The sequence below is a fragment of the Poecilia reticulata genome, linkage group LG1 (assembly GCF_000633615.1).
Source record: "Poecilia reticulata strain Guanapo linkage group LG1, Guppy_female_1.0+MT, whole genome shotgun sequence".
NCBI classification, from domain to species: Eukaryota; Metazoa; Chordata; class Actinopteri; order Cyprinodontiformes; family Poeciliidae; genus Poecilia; species Poecilia reticulata.
In genome coordinates, this window is record NC_024331.1 from 14197532 (window position 1) to 14217860 (window position 20329).

A 20329-nucleotide genomic window follows, 5' to 3' on the forward strand; every position below is an offset into this window, starting at 1 on the left:
GTGTGTGTGTGTGTGTGTGTGTGTGTGTGTACGTATATAGGCATAATATTTAAAAATAGCAAAAGATTAAAATTGGATATATTTCTTGATATAATTCTATCAAGAAATATATCAAATTTTAATGAAATACATTATATTTATTGAGATGCACATAGAAAGCCTTATATTATGAAATACTGAAAATAATCTCATGACTGCATTCTCTCCTCTCCTTGTCTGCCTCAGCTGCCTTTTGCCAGGAGGAAGGACTGACACCATGATGGGACCACTCACAAAGCTGTGTTAAAGCTTGAACCCTGCTTCTCACCCATGTGCTGCATTCTGAGCTGCTGCTCATCTTTTCAAAGCAGCCCAGCTGTTAAGACATCCAACATGTCTCAAACCAAGGATGTGAAATGATCAATTGAAACCCATCCGATCAATGGAAAAGAGAAGGTTTCCTGGCACAATGTCCAGGCAGGTGGATTTGTCGTCCAAGAGACGCCCCTGTGTTGGAAGTGGGCTGGCATTCCCTCAGCCTCCCCAACTCGCCTCCATCGGCCAGCATGGCCGCATTCAGGCTGTGGAGGTTGCGAGAGGAAGAACAGGGTATGGCTTCACGCTGACAGGCCAAAGTCCTTGTGTCCTCAGCTGCATCCTTAAAGGAAGTCCCGCAGACTACGTGGGGCTGCGCTCAGGAGACTGCATCCTCTCTGTCAATGACATAAATGTCTCCAAGGCATCGCACGAAGATGTCGTCAAACTGATTGGACGTTGCTCTGGCATTTTAAAGCTGGTCATTGCTGAGGGCGAGCGTCACCGGCGCCACCCTCAACGGGCCGCCGGCAGTCGCCACCACAGCAGTAACACGATGACGGCGGCCTACCTGGATTCCTGCTCCAGTGATGACGAGCTGGATGTTTTTTATAATAACGGTGTGGGCAACAATAATGGCCGGTCAGGCTGTGGACCGAAAGGAGGCTGGTACAAACCCAAACTGGATTCCAAGCAGCTTGGCATCAACAGAGCAGAGAAGGTTGTGGCCGAGTTGCAATCTGGAGGAATCTTCAACATGATCTTTGAAAATTCCAGCCACTCCTCCAGCAGCTCGGACAAGGACAGGCCCGGGGTGAGCTCGTCCTCAAAGCCGCATCAGATGTCCGATCCAGAGTTCAACCCGTACCGCAATGCCTCCTGTAGCCAGAGCAACCCCAACCTGCTCTCTGAGGAGGAGATGGCCCAGGTGCTGAATGACGACTCTGTCTTCCTGGAGTCCGACTTCCGCCACCTCCACATTCACCACCATGAAGAGCAAGATATGGATGTTGGAGAAGGTGCTGACTTTGGTCTTGAGCCCAGCGAGGGAATTCTTAACGTGGGGATGATTGTCGGATATCTCGGCTCCATCGAGCTCGCCTCAACAGGAACCAACTTGGAGAATGACAGTCTGCAAGCCATCAGAGGGAGCATGAGGCGCCTCAGGGCCGAGCAGAAGATCCATTCATTGGTCCTCATGAAGGTGGACTTGACTCTTCTAGTTATCTTCCTTAGATACATTTTTAATTGTTTTTTTCCACTTGTTGTTGCATAAAACCTCAACTACCTTAAAAGAACAAGAGTTGTATTTATATATTTGACTTTGCTGTAGACTTTCTCTACTCAAAACCAGCTTGAAATTGTACATACAGGCTCCAGTACAGACATGTATTCTCATTAACCCTTAGCAGGTAGTAGAGAAACCAAACTATTTTTGTCGCTGTCATCAAGCTTTTGGCGTAATTCTGAATGGATATTTCACCACTCTACTGAGTCGTCAAATATAGCTTCCCTGAATCAGATTCGGCTTGTAAGCACAGTCAATTATTTCTGTTTGCATATAAAAACTAAATAGTTAACTGAAACATGGTGTTTCTTTAACTACACTTTGTAAATGTGTGAACTTCATTTGTTTGCACGGCAGTAAAATGAATACATTACACCCTGACAGGTCATGCATGACAGCGTACTCCTGTGCACCGACAGAGGTCAGGTCTTGGCCACCTACCCTGCAGAGAAACTCGCCTTCAGCGCCTGTTGTCCTGACGATCGCCGATTCTTCGGATTGGTAACCATGCAGGCCACGGACGACCACGACGATCGCCACTTCAGCAACGGGCGAGACGACGAAGGAAGTTTAAGGACTTCATGTCACGTGTTCATCGTGGACCCAGAACTATGTCATCACCAGGTAATTCAGAGATACTGAAGCATTTTTGACCATGTACAATATTTGTTACATTTTATACTAAAGAAGTGCTGCTAAATTTCTCATTTTTAAGTCATATCAGTGTAAAAATGTCTTTAAAGACCTTCCATTTTCTTACGATTATCTGGTGTCACGTCATTGGGGTAGCAGCCTAAGTAGGGAGGAGAAATATCTGAAAAAGAAGATGAGTTTGTAACCGCCTTTAGCTGTAAGTCTTCTGGGCCAGCTTTACACATTTAGAGAATGAAACTTTTAACATTCTCATGTAAAACTTACGTCAAGCTCGGTCAGGAAGAGTGCTTGTGTACATCAATATTTAAGTCTCTTGTTTGGATTTAGGACTGGAGCTGGGTAAAGATAGCGTTGTTTTTTAATGCTAGAAGGTGAATGTTTCACTCTCATTTATGTCTTAGTGTTGTCCGTTCCACATAATGTTCCGCATGCAAAGAAGTTCAACTTTGGACTCATCTGAACTGAGTCTGAGCACCTTTTTCCTCATTTGCTGTGCTCCTTAAATGGCTTGTGGCAAACTGCAAACGTCATATAACTTTTAACAAATGCTTTCTCCTTGCTACAAAGTCATGACTCCAATGGTTTATTTTTATTTGTACATTTTATTAGTTTTTAAATCATCCTTCCATTACATTCATTTCATCTGTCAGATGATAGTTTATGGTTTTAATGTGAAAGAGATATTTTCACTTAAGCAAACCTATAAAATATTTATGTAATCTATAAAACAAAGATTACATAAAAGTCCCAAGGCCCAAAAATCCATGAAGCTTGAGATGTTTTCAGGGATGCTAATAACCAGTGCCTGTTAAGTGTAAGTACTGAGCATTGTGTCTGTTTTATGGGCAGGTCCATTCAGGGGTGGCAAGGAGGTTTGGCTTTGAGTGCACCCCCGACCCAGACACAGGAGGCTGCCTGGAGTTCCCACCCAGTTCTCAGCCTCTGCTCCAGTTTGTTTCTGTCCTCTACCGAGACATGGGGGACAACATCGAGGGGGTCCGGGCCCGCGCCTTCCACGATCCAGACAACGACGCCCAACAGAACCACAGCACCAGCAGCAACAGCGACAGTGGAATCGGCAACTTTTTACCCGAGGAGAAGAGCAACCGAGTCCTTTTGGTGGACCTCGGGGGTCCTCCCAGTCACAACCACATGTCCGGGGCCCGCCAGTGGGACAGCCCGCCCTCCTCTCAGCAGGCCTGGAGCCCCATCCTTGGAGCAGCCGCCTCCCACCCCCCTCCGCCTCCCCCTCCTCCGCCGATGCTGAGAAACGGTCACTACCTCCACGACCCGCACCTCGCCGACCTCCCTCACCCTCTCCCCCTGGCTCACCCTGACCTGCCAAGCAGACTCTCACAAGGACTCAATGTGCATCACTACCCGGCGAGGAAGTTGGGTGGAGCTATGGGGGGAGGAGACAGGAGAGGAGGAGGAGGAGGAGTAGGAGTAGAGCCTCAGAGGTGGCTGCCAGTCCATGTGCTGAGAGACTGGCGTCAGCAGCACCAGCACCACCACAGCCACATCCAGGGCCTGAGCAGCGATCAGGAGTCCTACGCCGAGTCCACCGACGGATGGTCATCAGCCAACTGCAGCACCCTGCCCCCACCCATGAATAAGATCCCTGCCGACCGCTACCGGGCCCCGCTGGCCCCAGGGGACCGCATGCATCCACCTGGTGTCAGTCATCCTCCCCCTTCTCCACCTCCACCTCCTCCGCCTCCTCCCCCTCCTGCACACCTCCACAGCCACCGGCTGGCTGCTCAGAAAGACGAGTGGGCCAAGAAACTGTTCGGCGCCGGAGACCGGGAGCTCAGCGGAGCACGGCGAGCCGAAAGAGAGAAAAAGCGAGAGGCGAACTCAAAGGAGGGAGAGAAAAAGGTACGTCTTTAATCAAGCTCGGAAAAATATAAAATATCAGCACAAGTCAGACTTTTATCACTTTTCCTGCTCGTATTTCATTCAGTTTATTTCACAAAGTATCAACCGAAGACAAATGTTCTTCGAGTCAGTTTTTGGACTGTGAGATAGTTGTGTTAAAAGTGACTGTGAGACGAGAAAGCCCGGTCACAGGTCGCTCCCCCGCATCACACATTCCTGTCGTGGAAATTTACTATGACTAGAGAGCGTTCAAGGCTACATATTATTGAGACTATAAATTCATGCCACTCGCTCTGCATTTTCGGTCCTCTTCTCACAGCACACACACCAAGTCACATCTTTTCCTCAGACATTAAACGTCTCGATTTTTAAAAGGGCTACATTTACCTCAGAAAATAGGTTTATAGCAGCACATAATGCTGGCTTAGTTCCCAGACTTGGTAAAAGTGGATGGATAAGTTAATTTATCCTCTCTGCTCCTGTATCAGATCATGTATTATGCACCAAGCAGACATCTGTTGTCACCTGAAAACCACCTGTCTTCTGCAGTGGAGCAGATTCGTCAAAGTGATAGAATTTCAAATTGTTATGCATTGTATTAGAAATCAATTTCACTAAGAAGCAGAAAAAGACACAACTATCCAGTTGGACTATATATATCCCATGATCTCACCCCCTGCCTGTGAAGATGCTTAGGCAGAATGTTTACATGTACTTTCATGTAAAAAAAAATAAAAATACATCAGCCCTCTCTTAATTTCTTTGATTTCACCAGAACACAGTGTGTGGTAAAAATATTCATACTTTTGATTTAATTTAAACTAGTTCATTATAGCTCTAGCTGTTTAACGGTCCTTGTCCTTGTTGAATACACACGACTCTTATCACAGCCTCCCACAGATTTTCTTCCTTTATTACCCTGTCTGTAGCTCCGTTAATCTTTTCATCAACTCTGATCAGTTTCAGTGTCCTTGCTTAAGAGGAGTATCCCCTCAGCATTATGCTGCCCCAACCACGTTTGACCATGGAGATGAAAGGAAAAATAGAAAATTCACAGAAAAACCTCCTGGTTCAGCAGTGGGATTAATAATCCAAATATGTCCTCAAACGAATAAAAATAAAAAAATCACATTATGGAGTCCACAAAAAAACAAAAGCTATACAAATAAAACATTTACACCCAGAGATTCGTTTGCCTCTAGTCTCACGTTTAGTTGCGATAACATTATTTGATTTCTGTCATTTTTCCTTCAGGTTTGCTTTTGTTCAAGAATGTTTCTTTGCTGTCTTAGTGTCTTGCTATGTCACGTGAAACACTTTGAGGTGTAGATTTTAGGGAATTAAAACACTTTGATAGTTTTGTTTTTGCCATTACGTTTTAAAATTACTGCTGCTGTGCTTGGAATTGTTGTTTCCTTGCATGGCAGCATTTGGTCTGACCTTCAACTGTGGCACAGTTTGATATGCACTCGAGTTCGTGGACTTATCCCAGTCCTAAGCAACCATTTTAGCTCAGGCTTTCGCTGATAGTATTGATGTGAAATTTTAACTTTTAGCATGTCCTCAGGCAGTCTCTGGATTTTCTAAAACCTCACCATGACAGTTTGAGGAAAACTTGCAGGGGTGCTTTGAGTATTGCAATCATTTAGAGTTGCACACATTATTCATGTGTGATTTCTACAGTTGTAATATTATCTGTTTATAGTTTTGTTTGACTCGCAGACTATGCGAAAGTTTAGAGTAAACAACGACTACATTTAATAGCATTATTCAACTGCCTGTTGAACTGATTACCTTGTTTTCTGTCTTTCTCTTTAGTGGAGAGCAACAGGTGGAGGGAGTGGCAGGCTTTCTTTGTCTTTGAAAGCTTATATCATTGTTCCACTTTTTCTGGCTTCTTCTTAAAAGCATGTTAAATGATGAACGGGAACAGTGTTTGGAATTGTGAAATTTGCATTTTTTTAAAAATCTCGTCAGGCTTACCTACAAGCTGTGATTACTGCTTTGATTGCAAAATGTGCACTTTTTTTTATTACCATTCCTGATTGGTTGAGAGGGTTCCTGGGAGCTGAGTGGGGACAATCAGAGGAAGCGTTAACAATACCAAGGCAAAGTATAGAAACTGATAGAAGCAGATGGACTTTCTGAACAATGCCCTCCTCAGACTGAACTGGTAAAGAAGCCATGATGTTTTCAGAACCAAATCCTCATCCCTCTGTGGCTCAGTCCCTCTACTCTCTGGTATTAGTTAAACCAGATTTATCGCACTGATTTATTAATTAATATAGCGCATTTGCTTGTAGCTGTCTGTCTCTTAATGTTTGCTCTTTGTTTAACACATGGTGGCACTGTCTCTCTTTTTTTCTGTTGGTTTCCTGCACACCCAACAACTTTCCTGATTTTCCTTCAAGCTCCATTAACACTAAAACGTTAATGGACGACTGAAGTCTAAACAGCCTCAGTTTGTGTTTGTTTCACTTGCAACAAAGTTTTGCAAGTGAAAAGCCACATGCCATGCTTGTGGCATGACTGCTGATACTTGCTGGTAATACTGGTCGTGATTCTGAGAGATGGTCAAAGAGCTGATCTGAACGTTTCTGAAACGATAAATAATAATTGAACGAATTTGTTCTGCAATTTGGTTATTCGTTTCTAAATTGTCAGATACATTCTTAGTCATAAAGAAGTGTTAAACATACTCATGATTGTTTTTATGTGGTAACTGTTAACCCAACTTGCTGCAATCATCTTTAGATTTTTTTTATGTAGAGTGTTTTTCTATAAAAAGGAAAGATGTTTTTTTTAAGTGATGTAAGTGTGTTTTAAGGTTGATAAATTACACAGATGAGAGCTTCGAATTTTCCTCAGAAACTTCGTTTTCTCTCTTTTGTTTTTTTTTTTTAAAGCTGGCTCCTGTGCCAACCAAAACAACCACTGCTCTTTATCACTTTTCTTCTTAACCCCAATTTGTGCTTCTCCATTAAACGTCTTTGGATTTTTTTCTTGTATTCATGTAAGACTAATTGGGTTAAAGACCAACAACAACAAAAAAAAAGGTCACGTCAGAGTGTTTGCGCCTACGCATTTAATCAAGCGTTTGAATCTTCATTATCTGAATGCGCGCGGAAACGCACACACGCACAGATGTAGGGTTGACTCGGTATCCAGGCAACACCACTGCAGATGCCTGATGAAATGCAGCGGCCGCCTCCTAAACAGGCGGTCTGATTCAGCTCGCGTCTGTCCTCTCAAACCTGTCAGCGTCTTTTAATTACGTATCTCCTGCTATCACCCGGGGCCCACTCCGCTGTGCTGTCTCCTACAGTGCGAGGAGATAAGGCAGATGTTACTTGTGGGAAGTTCAGAGACATGACCGGTCATTTCTGTGCTTTCCAAATGCAACAGTTGTCAGTGCGACACTTGATTAGTCCCCGTCTCCTCTGATTTACAGCAGTCCTTGGTGACGTGACGTCACTGTTAAATGGCTTCAGATAGTAAATGCTCTTTCCCCTGTCACTGATGCTCCTAGCTGAGGCAGTTTATGGCGGCAACTTTCTGCACGGATGTTGAGCTCTAATTCCAATTAGCTTCATTTGCAGGCCAGTGCTTCTGCAAACGTTGTAATGTTTTAATGTTTTTAGCATGCTGCACTTCATTATTCATCATATCATCAATCACGGGCGAAGACTGGGAAAAGATGTAGCTGTTTTGATCTTTTTGGGCAACATACTTTGCATCATTGGATTAGAATTGTGGGATTGATTTGACAGCTGTCGCAGAAGGCACACAGAAGTACTTTAAATGCCTGCATCTGCCATGAGAAATGTCACATATAGGTGAGAAAAATGTGCTCAAATTAGGAAAACATACAGATGCAGACAAACTAGTTGGTACCTTCCAACCTCTTTGAAACAATGCTCCATTTCTCCTGAAATATCAATCTATTAAACAGTCAGTCATATAATACCAATTAGCTAAGTATAGGGAGCCTGTGCTGCTCTGATTTGGAAGGTAAAGGTGAATGAAATAATTACTAATCAAGAGCTCCAAAGGAACAACATACAAAAAAAAAGCAGTTGTTCAGCTTAATTGAACGTTGTTTCATCAGTCTTCTCAAAAGTGAATTGCAGTAGAAAAAAATAAATAATTCCTTGTATGAAGTCAATCAACTAGGAGCTGGTGGCCACTTGAGATGAGTTTCGTTTATTTCTGAAGTCGAAACTGTCATTCAGGAATGAGAACAAACCATTTATCTGGGCTCTAGTTTTAAGTTTTTAAAGCACTGTATAAGTAAGTGAATGAACGTGTCATGTGTTTGTCTTTTTTCTCAAATATATAAATAATATGGAAAGTTTTCTGACAAAGCACACATACGCATCAAGGATGTTAGAAGAGTGACCTCTTGTTCATGCATTTGCAACACAATTTATCGGGACTAACAACATTTCTCTATTTCAAATTTTTTCTTTACTCAGTCAAATTAACATGTCTAGTTGGCCTGCATGCGTATAACCATGTCAACTAACGATCCAGCTGTCTATAAAACCCGCTTGTTATTCTAATTGATACTAATTGATAATTGAAAACATAGCTCTCTAGTATTTCAGATAAATTGAGGCTTCCTGAAGGTTCACGTTAGAAAAATAGCTTGAGGCTAAAGACAAAAAGTGTTTTTTACATCGTACTTGAACTAACTTAAAGTGTCCTTTTTTGAAGAATATGAAATCATTAATGATTTCTTTCTTTGTTTAAAATATTTTTAAAAAGGCCTCTGTGTCTCAAAAGAACCATTCAGGATATGATCCTGTTCAATTATGCATTTTTTTTTATTTAGTTACTTGAATATAAGGCAATATGTGATTCCATTTGTCGAAAAAGAAGTGTTTTTCTAAGGTGAGGTGGACAGCAGGTTCTCGTTATTCACCCTCCTGTGATCTCCTGCGGCTTCTTATTTGGCAAACGGCTGTTTATTGTGACCTCCATTATAGCACATAAACTGAACTTAATTTTATTGATTTGGCCTCAGGGTGGTCGGTTTCGCGGCTTGACGATGGGGTTCCCTCCGCTGCCGCAGCGCTCCTCGGCCAGACGCTCCTTTGGGCGCTCCAAACGCCTCAGCATGGCCCGCTCCCTGGACAACTTGGAGGTGAGCAACATTCACCCTCGCACAAACTGTGTGTGTGTGTTTTTTTTGTTTTTTTTTGCTAGACAGTGAATGCTAACATAGAAATAGTATACAATAGTAAAATCTAACAAAATCTGTCAGTAGAAACAAAGCATTCAGCATTGCTTTTTTTTGTGACAGAATGACACTAAGTTTGGTTGCTGAAGGTTGTGTATCAATGTTTAGAAACAAATCCTCCAAGAAGATAGTCTTTTTCTTTTCTGGTGATTCTACCTTCCAGTTTGTGTTTGTAGATTACATTACATTACATTAGTGTTTGTACTCTTTGAGCTCAGCGATGTCTTCTCAGGACTTCATTATTACTATCGGAAAACTGACGGTTTCAATTAAACACTTGGCTTCCCTGGCTGCTTTATTAAGTACGGGAAATGACTTTTACACTGTATTGTCCCTCAAATTGTTGGATAATGGTCAGAAAATTGAGAACATATCCAGTGAGCCCATGCTACGTTGGCGAGAAGGACTTGTTGATGTCAAAGGTTGGAGAGAAATGAGCAGAGTGGTTTGAAATGTTAGGAATCAGTCGTTTGAATCAGTCGTTTTCTTCATATTCTAATCACTGATCTTATTGGGATTTAGAGATCCTTAAAGTTTGAAATCTCATCTGAAGCTTCATTTAGTTTGAACTGACTTCAAGGAAAACCCTTCATTGTTTCCAGCCTTGGTTATGGGTCTGAAATAAATTATGTGGCAAACCGAATTACTGGGCTTGAACTTAGGCACCGGATCACGTGTACAGCTCGACTCAAGCGTTACATGACTCCACTGTCACAGAAATTATTTTTCTTCTTTTTTTTTTTATCTTCAAGAAATGACCTGGAGTACAGTCATTTGAGAACCATGAGATATCCCTAACAATGTGCCTATTTAGATCTTCTTTCATAAAGTTAAGATTTGACCTGTGTATTTTAGTGCTCAGATGGTGAGATAGACTTTGCTACTATTAGATGAATCAGTTTTCAATACTATATTTTCCATTGTATTATTGTTTTTTTCTAAAATGTAGCTAGAAGACTGAACTAAGTGCATAAATTGCAGTGTTGTTGCCATAAAGTCTTGTCTGTGTGTTTATGTCTGAAGGAGAGTCTTGCCATCTGAGGCTCTTTTCATAACAGTAGCTTTGGCCTCGAGATAGGAATCAGAGCACAGTTAAATGTTTCCTCTGTTTAGTGGTGAGTGGGGCACCCTGGGAGCAGACAAGTCAAACTCACCATGGCTGCTTCAGCTGTGACTCTTTTTTTTTTCTTTTTTTTTCCATACATTTTTGTCATTCTTTCTTTGGTTGACTGCAACAGGAAGCAGAGTGAGAGATAGAGGGCCAAAATCTGTGTTCAGGCAAACCTTGGAGGTGTGTCTCATATACAAAACTGGATAGGGTTTGGAAATATTTTCATAGTTTCTATTCTCAAACACCTGGATTTTACCCCGGGGTGTTAACACTTTTTGAGAAAAAGACTAGATCTTCTTCATAGAAGCTTTTATTTATTTCTGCTCAACTTCAACGTACACCATAATACTTCTTTTCTATAAAGGATTCTTTGAAATTGAGCTGTTTTAGAGTCTACTGTGATAAGATTTCACAAATTACTTGCAGAGGCGAACAGTCTGACGGTGACATGTAAGGAAGAGCAGCAGCTCTATGGCTACACAGGTTATTGCGAATATTTGACCTCAACGTTAAGACTATTTGTTTTGTATGCTGTTGCCAAATTTTAGATAATTTTATTCCCTTTGTTTTATTGTCATCAGCTCCGTTGGAAACATTCAATTCTGCAAGGTTAAACTGCACACTGTTTGCATGAGTTTTAGATGTCCCATCGTCATCCCACGTCAAAGTTTTTTTTTTTCTTCTCAGCTCTTCCTGCCGCCTCTATTCTACTTCTTTTCTTCCGGCTGTTAGGCCTTTTTCTCTTGCCGCACATGCTGTAATATTCACAAACAGAGAGAGCTTTGTGCTGTGTATCGGGGGGGAAAAAAAGTGGGATTGGTTTTTGTGTGTGTGTGCGTGTGTGTGTGCATGTACTTGTGTGGTGATTGTGGTGGGGGGTAAATGGGTTCTAAGTGTTGGCTCGCTCTTCTAACGAGCTCCGATGAGCAACAAGCTGGCATTCAACTCATTAGTGAGGAACTGACACAGAAAGCACAAACGGTATGTAGATTCACGTACATGTATGCACACATTTAGGAGCTTTCAGATGTCACGGTGAAAATTCAGATATGTTTTACTGCTGAATATGTGGTACTGTATGTACATTCAGGCCAGACCTATACACTTACTGTCTATCTAGTGATGGAGTAGGGCTTAATTTTTAAAGACGAGCAATTGACTGAACACTCTTCTGCTTGTTTTTGAATAATGCTTTACATTTCAGTGAACCAATAATCTTCTTCAACAGTTATTTTACCAAATAATATGAACAGTTTTGAAAATAGGTGTCAGTCTTTTTCCAGATTTATTCTCTTTTGTGTCAGTAACAATAAGGTCATGTAATTTTATTCATGTGGCACATTTTTAGCAACAAGGCAGTTCAAAGTAAATATAAAATGCAATTCCCGGCCAATGACTATAACTGTAATTAAAGTGCATAAAAGTTAATTTCACCAGCCTCTACGGTCAAGAAATTATTTTATTAGGAACTGTCTGACAACATGATACAGGATAAAATACGTCAACAAGCAACCCATCACGTGCTAAAGAAATACAAGAACAGATCAGAAACAAAGTCACTGACCTCTATTTGGAGAGGGTAACAAATAGAGCTGCACCAATCCGATAATATCTGTATCGATACCAGTATTGAAAAAAACAATCTAGATCGTCATTGGTGACAATGTGCCTGATCCATCAGGGCAGATCTATTCAGTCTAATCCTATGCTTTATCATCTGAGCGATCACAAAGCATAACATTTATGCTTTATTATTTATTTGACATTATATTTAGAATTCCTGCACCAGTTTTAAATCTTCCCAGGAGTGGCCTGCCAACCAATATGACTTCAAGAGTTAGTGGTTCAATAAAAAGATTGACTGGAAAAAAATAGCCTCCTCTGAAGGCCAAAAAAACTTTAAATACTGCATCTCACCAATACAAGATATACATCCCCTCTTTGCAGGCAACTAATTAAATTAACTTTTTCAAAGGGCAACATGGCACAAAAAATGTTCATGTGCTTGATATAAAACTTGTGCTGAATTGGTCCCACGTGTGTTAAGCTTTCACACAAGGAAGACTGGCAAATAACATTAAGCCATACTAATCATTTAGAGGTCAAATGCTCAAATATAACTTGTAAGAAAGTCATACAGTTTAGATGTATGAATAATAAACCACACAATTGGCTTATTGTGTGGCTGATTACTGTTCAAATAGACTCAAATTGAATGATTAATGCATGTAGCATTTCTGGGGACTGAAACATTGTTCTGTGCTGTGCAGAAACTTCCTTTATCTTTTAGAATATCCTGCATTCATAAACTGGTTGTTTGCGTTGAAGTAGGAAGATTTGTTTTTCCATCATGTGCTTTCTAAAAATAGTTACACAGACAGCATTACATTTCAAAAAAGAAACTTAAAGATATTAAATTATATCACAAATAAGGCAAACTTGTAAAGTGCTTCATCAAGTCACACCAAAGCGCTTCATACTACATTCACTCATTCACGGTGAGCTACATTGTAGCTACAGCTGCCCTGCGACATTAGTTGTAGCTTTGCTGTTTTGGTAAATGTAACATATTTGACTCAAACCTTGTTATGGACATCACAGCTACGCAGATATTTCCTAACAGGCTGTAAGTTTGAATCGAAACACACAAATGTGACTTCAGTGAGACTGATGTTTCTGAAAATCTAATAAACTTAACAGTTGACCTTTTAATGTAAAAAAAAAAAAAAAAAAAGAAACAAAAACAAAACAGCTTTCTGTTTCGAGGAATTGGTGGGAAAGCACAACCAATAACATCTTACATCACTCCTCTAATTAAGTGCCTGACAGAGTTGTCTGTTCTGTCAAGCCTTTTAAGACGATGTATGTCACATTAAAGTCAAATTCAAGGTGTTTATACGTCTCTGCTGAACCGTCAAACATCTGTTTGATCTAATGATGTTGTCAAATGGACGGTTGGTGTCTATTTGAAAATGATTGGTGTGTCTCCAAAGCCTGATGTCTGAGCAAATAAATAAAAAAAACTCAATTTCAACCAGCTTTAATTCTTTGGTGGTAATGTCTGGCATTAGGTGTGGCGACACTACAACTACAAGAGTGAAGATATGCCAAGGTTTTGAAACGTTATGGTTTAAAAATAACGTACATTTTTCCACTTAAATTTTCCATTGAGGGGTGACGGACAAAGAAGGAAGATGGAAGTAGGGCTATGACAGTTAGTAGGATTAATAATGATTAATCGATTATTAAAATAATTGTCAACCAATTTAGTAGTTCAATAATTCTTAATATACTCAGAGCAGTAACTGAGCCAAAACTGTACTAAAAAATGTCCACATTCTGTATTTAAGATTTAAAAAAAAGCAAAGCTTTTGTCTGTAAAAATGTTCTACGCTCAAATCTTCAAGTGACATAGTTTTCATCTTCATCTGGTTCAAACTCTGTAAAAAACAACAAAAAAAAGTCTCCCACTAAGCACCTGCAGCTTCAATTGTTTATCGATTAATCCAGAGAATTAATCAGTCCTACACTATATTGATGTTAATTCAATCAGAAAGGTCTAAGCTTTTCACGTTTGGTGCTAGAAGTATTTTTTTAGCCACAGATTCATAACTTGCTACGAATAATGAGGCATACTCTAAAGAAATGCTGTTATTCTATTTCAAGCAATAAGACATTTATTATTTTACTTAAAAAAGGAATGGAATTATTACACGTCCTTATAATATTATATTAATAGTTTTTTTTTTTGTGTGTTTTTTTTTGAAAATTTATAATATTGTATAAAAAGGTAAGGCTTAAGTGATTTTAATGAAAAATCTGGATAATTTGCCAATTTTTATATCCGACTTATTATCAGAATAATTAATGAATAACAACCATCTCAACTGTGAAGAGGAAGGGTGGTAGCATCGTTTTATGGGGATGTTTTGTTGTGGGAGCGAGTGGCGCTCTTCTCAAGGACAGAACAAAATTCTGACCAAATGTGTTATAAAGACCCCTCCCGACCCCACTGAGGGACAAGGGTGAAAGAAAATGGATGGATGGATGTGTTATAAAGTGGCTCAAAGAAAACATTGTTGTTGTTTTTTTGTTTTTTTTTAAATATCATTTTGGGGGCAGAGATGAAAAGGAGCCCTACGAGCCTGACTCAGTTACACCAGTTCTGTCTGGTGAAATGGAGTTATTCTGGCAATTATTAAATAGAAATATATTTGATAATACTAATTGACCTAAAACAAGTAACATTTACCTAGATTAACGTGAGAAAGTGAGGAAAAAAAAAAAAAATCTATCGTTTTCTGTCAAAATATGTGAACATCTGTTTTCACCTGCATGTTGTTTACGTTTATAATACTGTGAAAACACATTCTGTCCCTGTTGATTGCCAGTAAACGCCTCTTGACTGCTGGTTATTTATCAGCCGTCAGTGTCATTGAGTGGTGCTACATTCGCTGTCATCACCCCTGGGCCAAGTTAAGGGCAGACAGCAGGGGTGTGTGTGCGCTAGAAGGTGTTGGGGTGAGTACCTCCACTGTGTGTCAAGGCATGTTGAGGAATGCAGCCACTTTTTTTAACACGTAGTGCTTCCTGCAGGTAGCTGTCTTAGCTGTCAGTCTCCGTCTTTCAGAACGAATCATTGCGTCGTTCATCCAGTCCCCCCCCCCTCCTCTTCGTCTGTTTGCTTTTTTGACCCCCCTCCGCCTCCTAAACATCAAAACTGTCAGTTTATTCTCCAGACATGTGTGGGGTATACTGAGCCGACAACTGAAGAGCGCTGAGGGTAACACGTTCAACTTTGCGCAAATTTTGTGTGGGTGTGTGTTGCCTAATGACGGGGGGTTTTGCAGTAATGCCTACACATTTGTCTCGTGCGTGGGTGTGCGCGTGTGTGTGTGTGTGTGTGTGTGTGTGTGTGTGTGTGTGTGTGTGTGTGTGTGTGTCAGCCGGCAGCAGTGTGGGAGGAATAGAAATTATGTGAGGGTGGGTGCAGCGGCAAAGGCGAATGAGGGAGGGAGTAAGGGGGGCCAGGGGGGTGGGTTGAGGTAGGGAAGGGGAGACGATAGAGAGGGAAGAGGAGGAGGAGGAGGAGGGATGAGAGAGAGAGAGAGCGCACGGAAGGAAAGGGGGAATCTGGTGACAGCGACATTCTGTAGCCGTTTGGACATTTGAAAACCAGCACTTAGTCTCTCCTCTCTCATACACACACACACACACACACACACATATTAGACAGCTAACGACGATGTTCACTTAAAAGATCTCTCACATGCGGTGCTGAGGATTACGCGTCTTCATGGAGCAGCAAACTTTTACTGAAATGCCTGCAGATCCAGTGAGTAAATGAGTTCAATGTTTGCGTTTCTGTATGCTTGATTGATACAGTCTGTGTTGAATTTCTTTGTGTCTGTCTCACTCTCTCTAAATATATACATATATATACATATATATGTAGGATTCAAGGTGTATGGCACAATCCTTGCCATGTCCAACCACAGCAAATGATCTAAGTTCATGTCAAGATATCAAAGTGTTTCTAATAGTTTGAGTTCATAACCTTTTATGTTACATGTATACAAAAAATGTTTTTTTTTCTGTTATATTTGTTGACCTGCATTTATTTTAGTTTAAAATGAACTGGATGCACTAAAACTGTAGTTGTGAGGCCCGTCTCAGGATTGACACATCATGTGACCCGTTTGAGCCAATCGTTAGGCCCTTTCGGCTCTTTTGATTTAAAGGGGCACCTGTTGATTCCTCCATTTGATCACTCTGTCATTAAAGCTAATTGATTTGGCTGTGTGAACATATTTGCGTCCCTGTGTGTGTGTGTTTAAGGCTTTTATACATATTGCGCTAATAAACTGGATAAAACGCAGCAATTGTTATTGCTTCTAAATCCTTCAATTGACTGATTAATATATAATGTGAAAGAATTCACTAGTGATTTGCTCTTAGTAGTTGTGGATGAATTGCAGTTGTTTGTGGAGGGGTAAGAAGTTTTGACACTGTGGTGGCGAGCAGCTCAAGACATTATTTAACTGAACACATCAGTGAGAAAAAAACAGCATTCTCCCAGCCCCTTGACCCAACACACACACACGCACACACACACAGAACCACAAGGGCACAAAAAATTCATTCATACCCTAAAATTATAAATAAAAACACATTCAGGCACCTAAAGATAAGAACTCTACACAAGTTTATTCCTGTGTGTGTGATTGTTTATTCTCACTAAAGAGATTTGTGCATGTCGTTCCTCGTGATGTCCCCCTGGAGCTGAGCGCGTTAGGGAGGGAAAATCAGATGACGGATCAGGATCAGTGTCGCTCCTGTACGTAAAACACCCCATGAGGTCGGAAGTCACATTTTGCATACTTCAGATTTAAAATAAATACAAATATTTTTGTTTCAACTTCTTACTAATCCTGGATTAAAGGTCTGACCACATCAGAATTGAGTCAGTATGTTTTACTATTCTAGGGAAAACAAATTTATCGGTCTCATTCTGTTGATTTTAGAGCCCATGTCTTAGTGTGTGTGGTGTTTGTACTTGTCATGATGTTATCATTACTTTAAAGAGTCGTCCTTTTCATTTATTTGGGTAAGTTGTTACTCAATTGATATCCAGCAGTTGCAAGGTCAGCGGTTTTATCACCATTATTCCAAACAGTGTTAATTCTGATTCTCATAATGTCACAAATGGGTAAACTTGTTAAAACTGAACTTTTATCTTCTGCCTCTTTTAGAGCCATTCAAACCTAAATGAGAGTAGTTTTGCTCGGTTTAAAGACAACTCCATAAAAAGTAACCAAACAATTTAACTAAATCACTATAGAATAAATGTAACTAAAGCATTTTTTGTCAGTTCTATTTTGTTGATCGGTGTTGAGGAAGTTTAAATTTCCTCAACACTGACCTGCGTAAAATTATCTTCTGTTAGCCAATCTTCAAAATGAAAAAGGCAAAAGAACATACCGTTGAAGTAAGTCAGATATGTTGATCTCTAAAAGTTGGAAAATGTCTACATGAAAAAAAAGGCTCCTGTCCAAACGTGTCCACATGTGGAGTCAGAGCAGTAATTAAAAGAGTTTGCAAACAACCGCAACTGTGACAAATTTATCTTGGCACCACTGTGGTGGGGAAGATTAAAGAAATTCCCGGAGTAAGATTGCGCTACTATTCGAAAATGTTTCGTTCCATAATTTCGTACATAGGATTTTGTGTAGAGACGCCATAAATGTGGATTCTCAAAGCGTGACTGTAATGGAAAAGTATTTTAACCAGTCTATGATTACAATGTACAGCATTAAGAAAACAAAAAAACACATTTTTAAAGAGTATATTTTTTAAGGAGCTAAAAATCCCCAGTTACAGAAAAGACATTTTAAGACCCTGTTAGACAAAAAGGATCACATATAGAGGTAATTGGGCATCAAAAAGTACTACTACCCAGCTGTGCACAGCTTCTCTTTTCTTTTTGCCAAGCAAAGCATGCAGACGTTATGCATAACAGTTGTTACATGTACTGTAGTTGTGTGTTTCCTTTGGCAGAGCCTTTAATATGCCACTCCTGGTGAAACACCCCACATATTTTTCTTTTTATCTGTTTTTGTAGTCCTGTATATTTTAATTAGTATTGGTCTATGCTTAGCAGCAGACACTCGTAAAATCATTAGTCTGGGAAATTGGCCTCTGAATACTTTTCTGCAAGCAGTTTAGAAGCTTGATGAACTGAAAAAAATATACTTATAAATTAAATTTTAATGAATTTACTGTTTACATGTATAACATGGATATAGCTAAGAAGTTTTTCATTCTATATGTTGTTTATTGTTACATAGTTTCTGGCACTAGGTTGATTTTAATATATAAATAGCCATCAAAAGTATTATAGTTTTGAGTAGAGAAAATGTAATCTAATCTTTGAAACTATGAGTTGTAATGTCGAATTCTGGAATTTGATTATTAGTTTTTCTACTTTCAAACTGATAGCCTGCTCAGGCTATAGAGCATTAGTCCCACATAATCAGTGTTTCAGAAGTGGTCTGTTTGATTCTGAAACTGCAAATAATCAAATGGCCAAATGTTGTCAGGTGAGGTAAGATCAGAGAAACGTGTTCGCTGTCTGAACTCGTTTCTTCCCTTGAAATAAAAAATGTCCTGCAGAGAACTGGACGTTTTATACTGGCTCTTGCCACCTCAAGCAAAACAATAAATCTCTGCTCTTGTGGAGTGTGTGTTGGCCTTACTGACCCATTTCTCTCTTGGCACAACCTGTTGGCTCTGGTCCCCCATTTTGAGTTAACACAAACTGGTCTGCTAATCTTGCCAGAATTTTTAAGACTATTTACTATTTCCAAATTTTACATATGCTTTTTCAGATAATTACTCTGCTAAATGTGGTTGACGGAACATATTATTGACTGCATGTTGGTCATTCAAAAAAAAAAAAAAAAAAAGTTTTCTTAAAAGTTGACCCAATGTGTTATGGGTCAATCAGATTCTATGGCTTGGGGGAACAGTTTAAGGAAATATTTTAAGGAAGTCATGTGCTTCATTATGAAAATGTAAACCTTCCTTGACATTTATGGTTTAAATTCTTTGGCCAAATGTGGAATGTGTTGTACTCTGCCAGGTGTTTTATAATCAACATGTCTGAAGACATAAAAAAAAACATATAAAAAGAGTGCATTAGCTAAAACAATGAGAAAAAACTATGTAGTGGCTTTGGTGGTAATTTTCCATTTCACAGGTGATGGAAGCTAGCATTGTGAAGGAATAGTACAGGTATTACTGCTTTGCATCTAACATCCATGTTACTCCTGTTCGTGCACGCACAGGCCTGATCTTACTACTTTCAAATAACAATGTGGAAGCTGTACTCAAACCAGATTCAGCCAACAAATTTAGTTAATCTGCACTCTAAAAATAAACTAAGATGAAAAACAAGAACTACAACTATAACATTAACCGATTTATACATTATTAAAAAAGACCTCAGTCTTATAAATACAGTTTTCAGCTGTTTTTTTATTGTGTTTTACCACGATTAATTTTACATTGAAGATACAGTACATTACAATTCACGTCAGTATGTAAACTTGACACGGCCTCTGGTGGACGGTCTTAATAAATACCTGAAAAACATTGAAAGAAGTCCTGCATGTAAATTTATTTTATTTTGTAGTGCACTTTGAAGCCTTTGTGGGCAGAAATAGCCTAAATACACCTCACACTAATTATTTCAGTCTATTTGGATTATTATCTCAATAATCCAGAAAACGTCATTCACCAAATCATTTTTTTATCTGTTAAAATATTCTGCATTTGATTGAAAAACTATCCTTTAGCAGCTCTGATTCTACATCTTTTTTAATTGCAGTTAAAAAAAGATGAATAATAACCTGAAAACCTTCTCAACTTTAGCTTTTATTCTTCTTCTATTACAGGGTTTTAAACTCTGATCCACGAACACCAATGTCCAGCAACCTTTATGATGTCATTGCCTTCACCTACCTGAATGAAATGCTTGAATTACCTCCTCAACATGTCATCAGGTTCTGCGGAAGCACTTTAACGACCCAATCATTTGATTCAGATCTGTTAAAGCAGGTAATCGTTGGCCCTCGAGGACAGCGGTTTCACCCCCATGCTCTTCTCCAGCCGATGTTCCACTTTAGTAGCAACAGCAGGGGGCAGTGTTCGGTTTTACTGCGTCTTATACAGACATAAAAGAAATAGGAGGTAGACTGTCCACCTCTGCGGCTTCAGTTATATTTGAAGAAACCAAAAGGAAATGTCTCAGTTTCAGATTTTTCTCTTACATGCTGATTTCTCCACTATTGTCACACAGTTT

The 20329-nt window shown here is 39.8% G+C and overlaps 1 protein-coding gene across 5 annotated transcripts in view; it reads left to right on the plus strand.

The window, feature by feature from the left end:
- Positions 1 to 20329, plus strand: part of rgs12b (regulator of G protein signaling 12b) — a 52137-nt gene that overhangs the window by 1314 nt on the left and 30494 nt on the right. For all 5 annotated transcript variants that reach the window (XM_008408432.2, XM_008408398.2, XM_008408424.2 and 2 more), the window contains exons 2-5: positions 226 to 1498; positions 1967 to 2206; positions 3086 to 4114; positions 9141 to 9260. In XM_008408432.2, coding sequence (XP_008406654.1) covers positions 422 to 1498; positions 1967 to 2206; positions 3086 to 4114; positions 9141 to 9260 — 2466 coding nt within the window. In that variant the 5' untranslated portion in view covers positions 226 to 421. The remainder of the gene's footprint in view (positions 1 to 225; positions 1499 to 1966; positions 2207 to 3085; positions 4115 to 9140; positions 9261 to 20329) is intronic.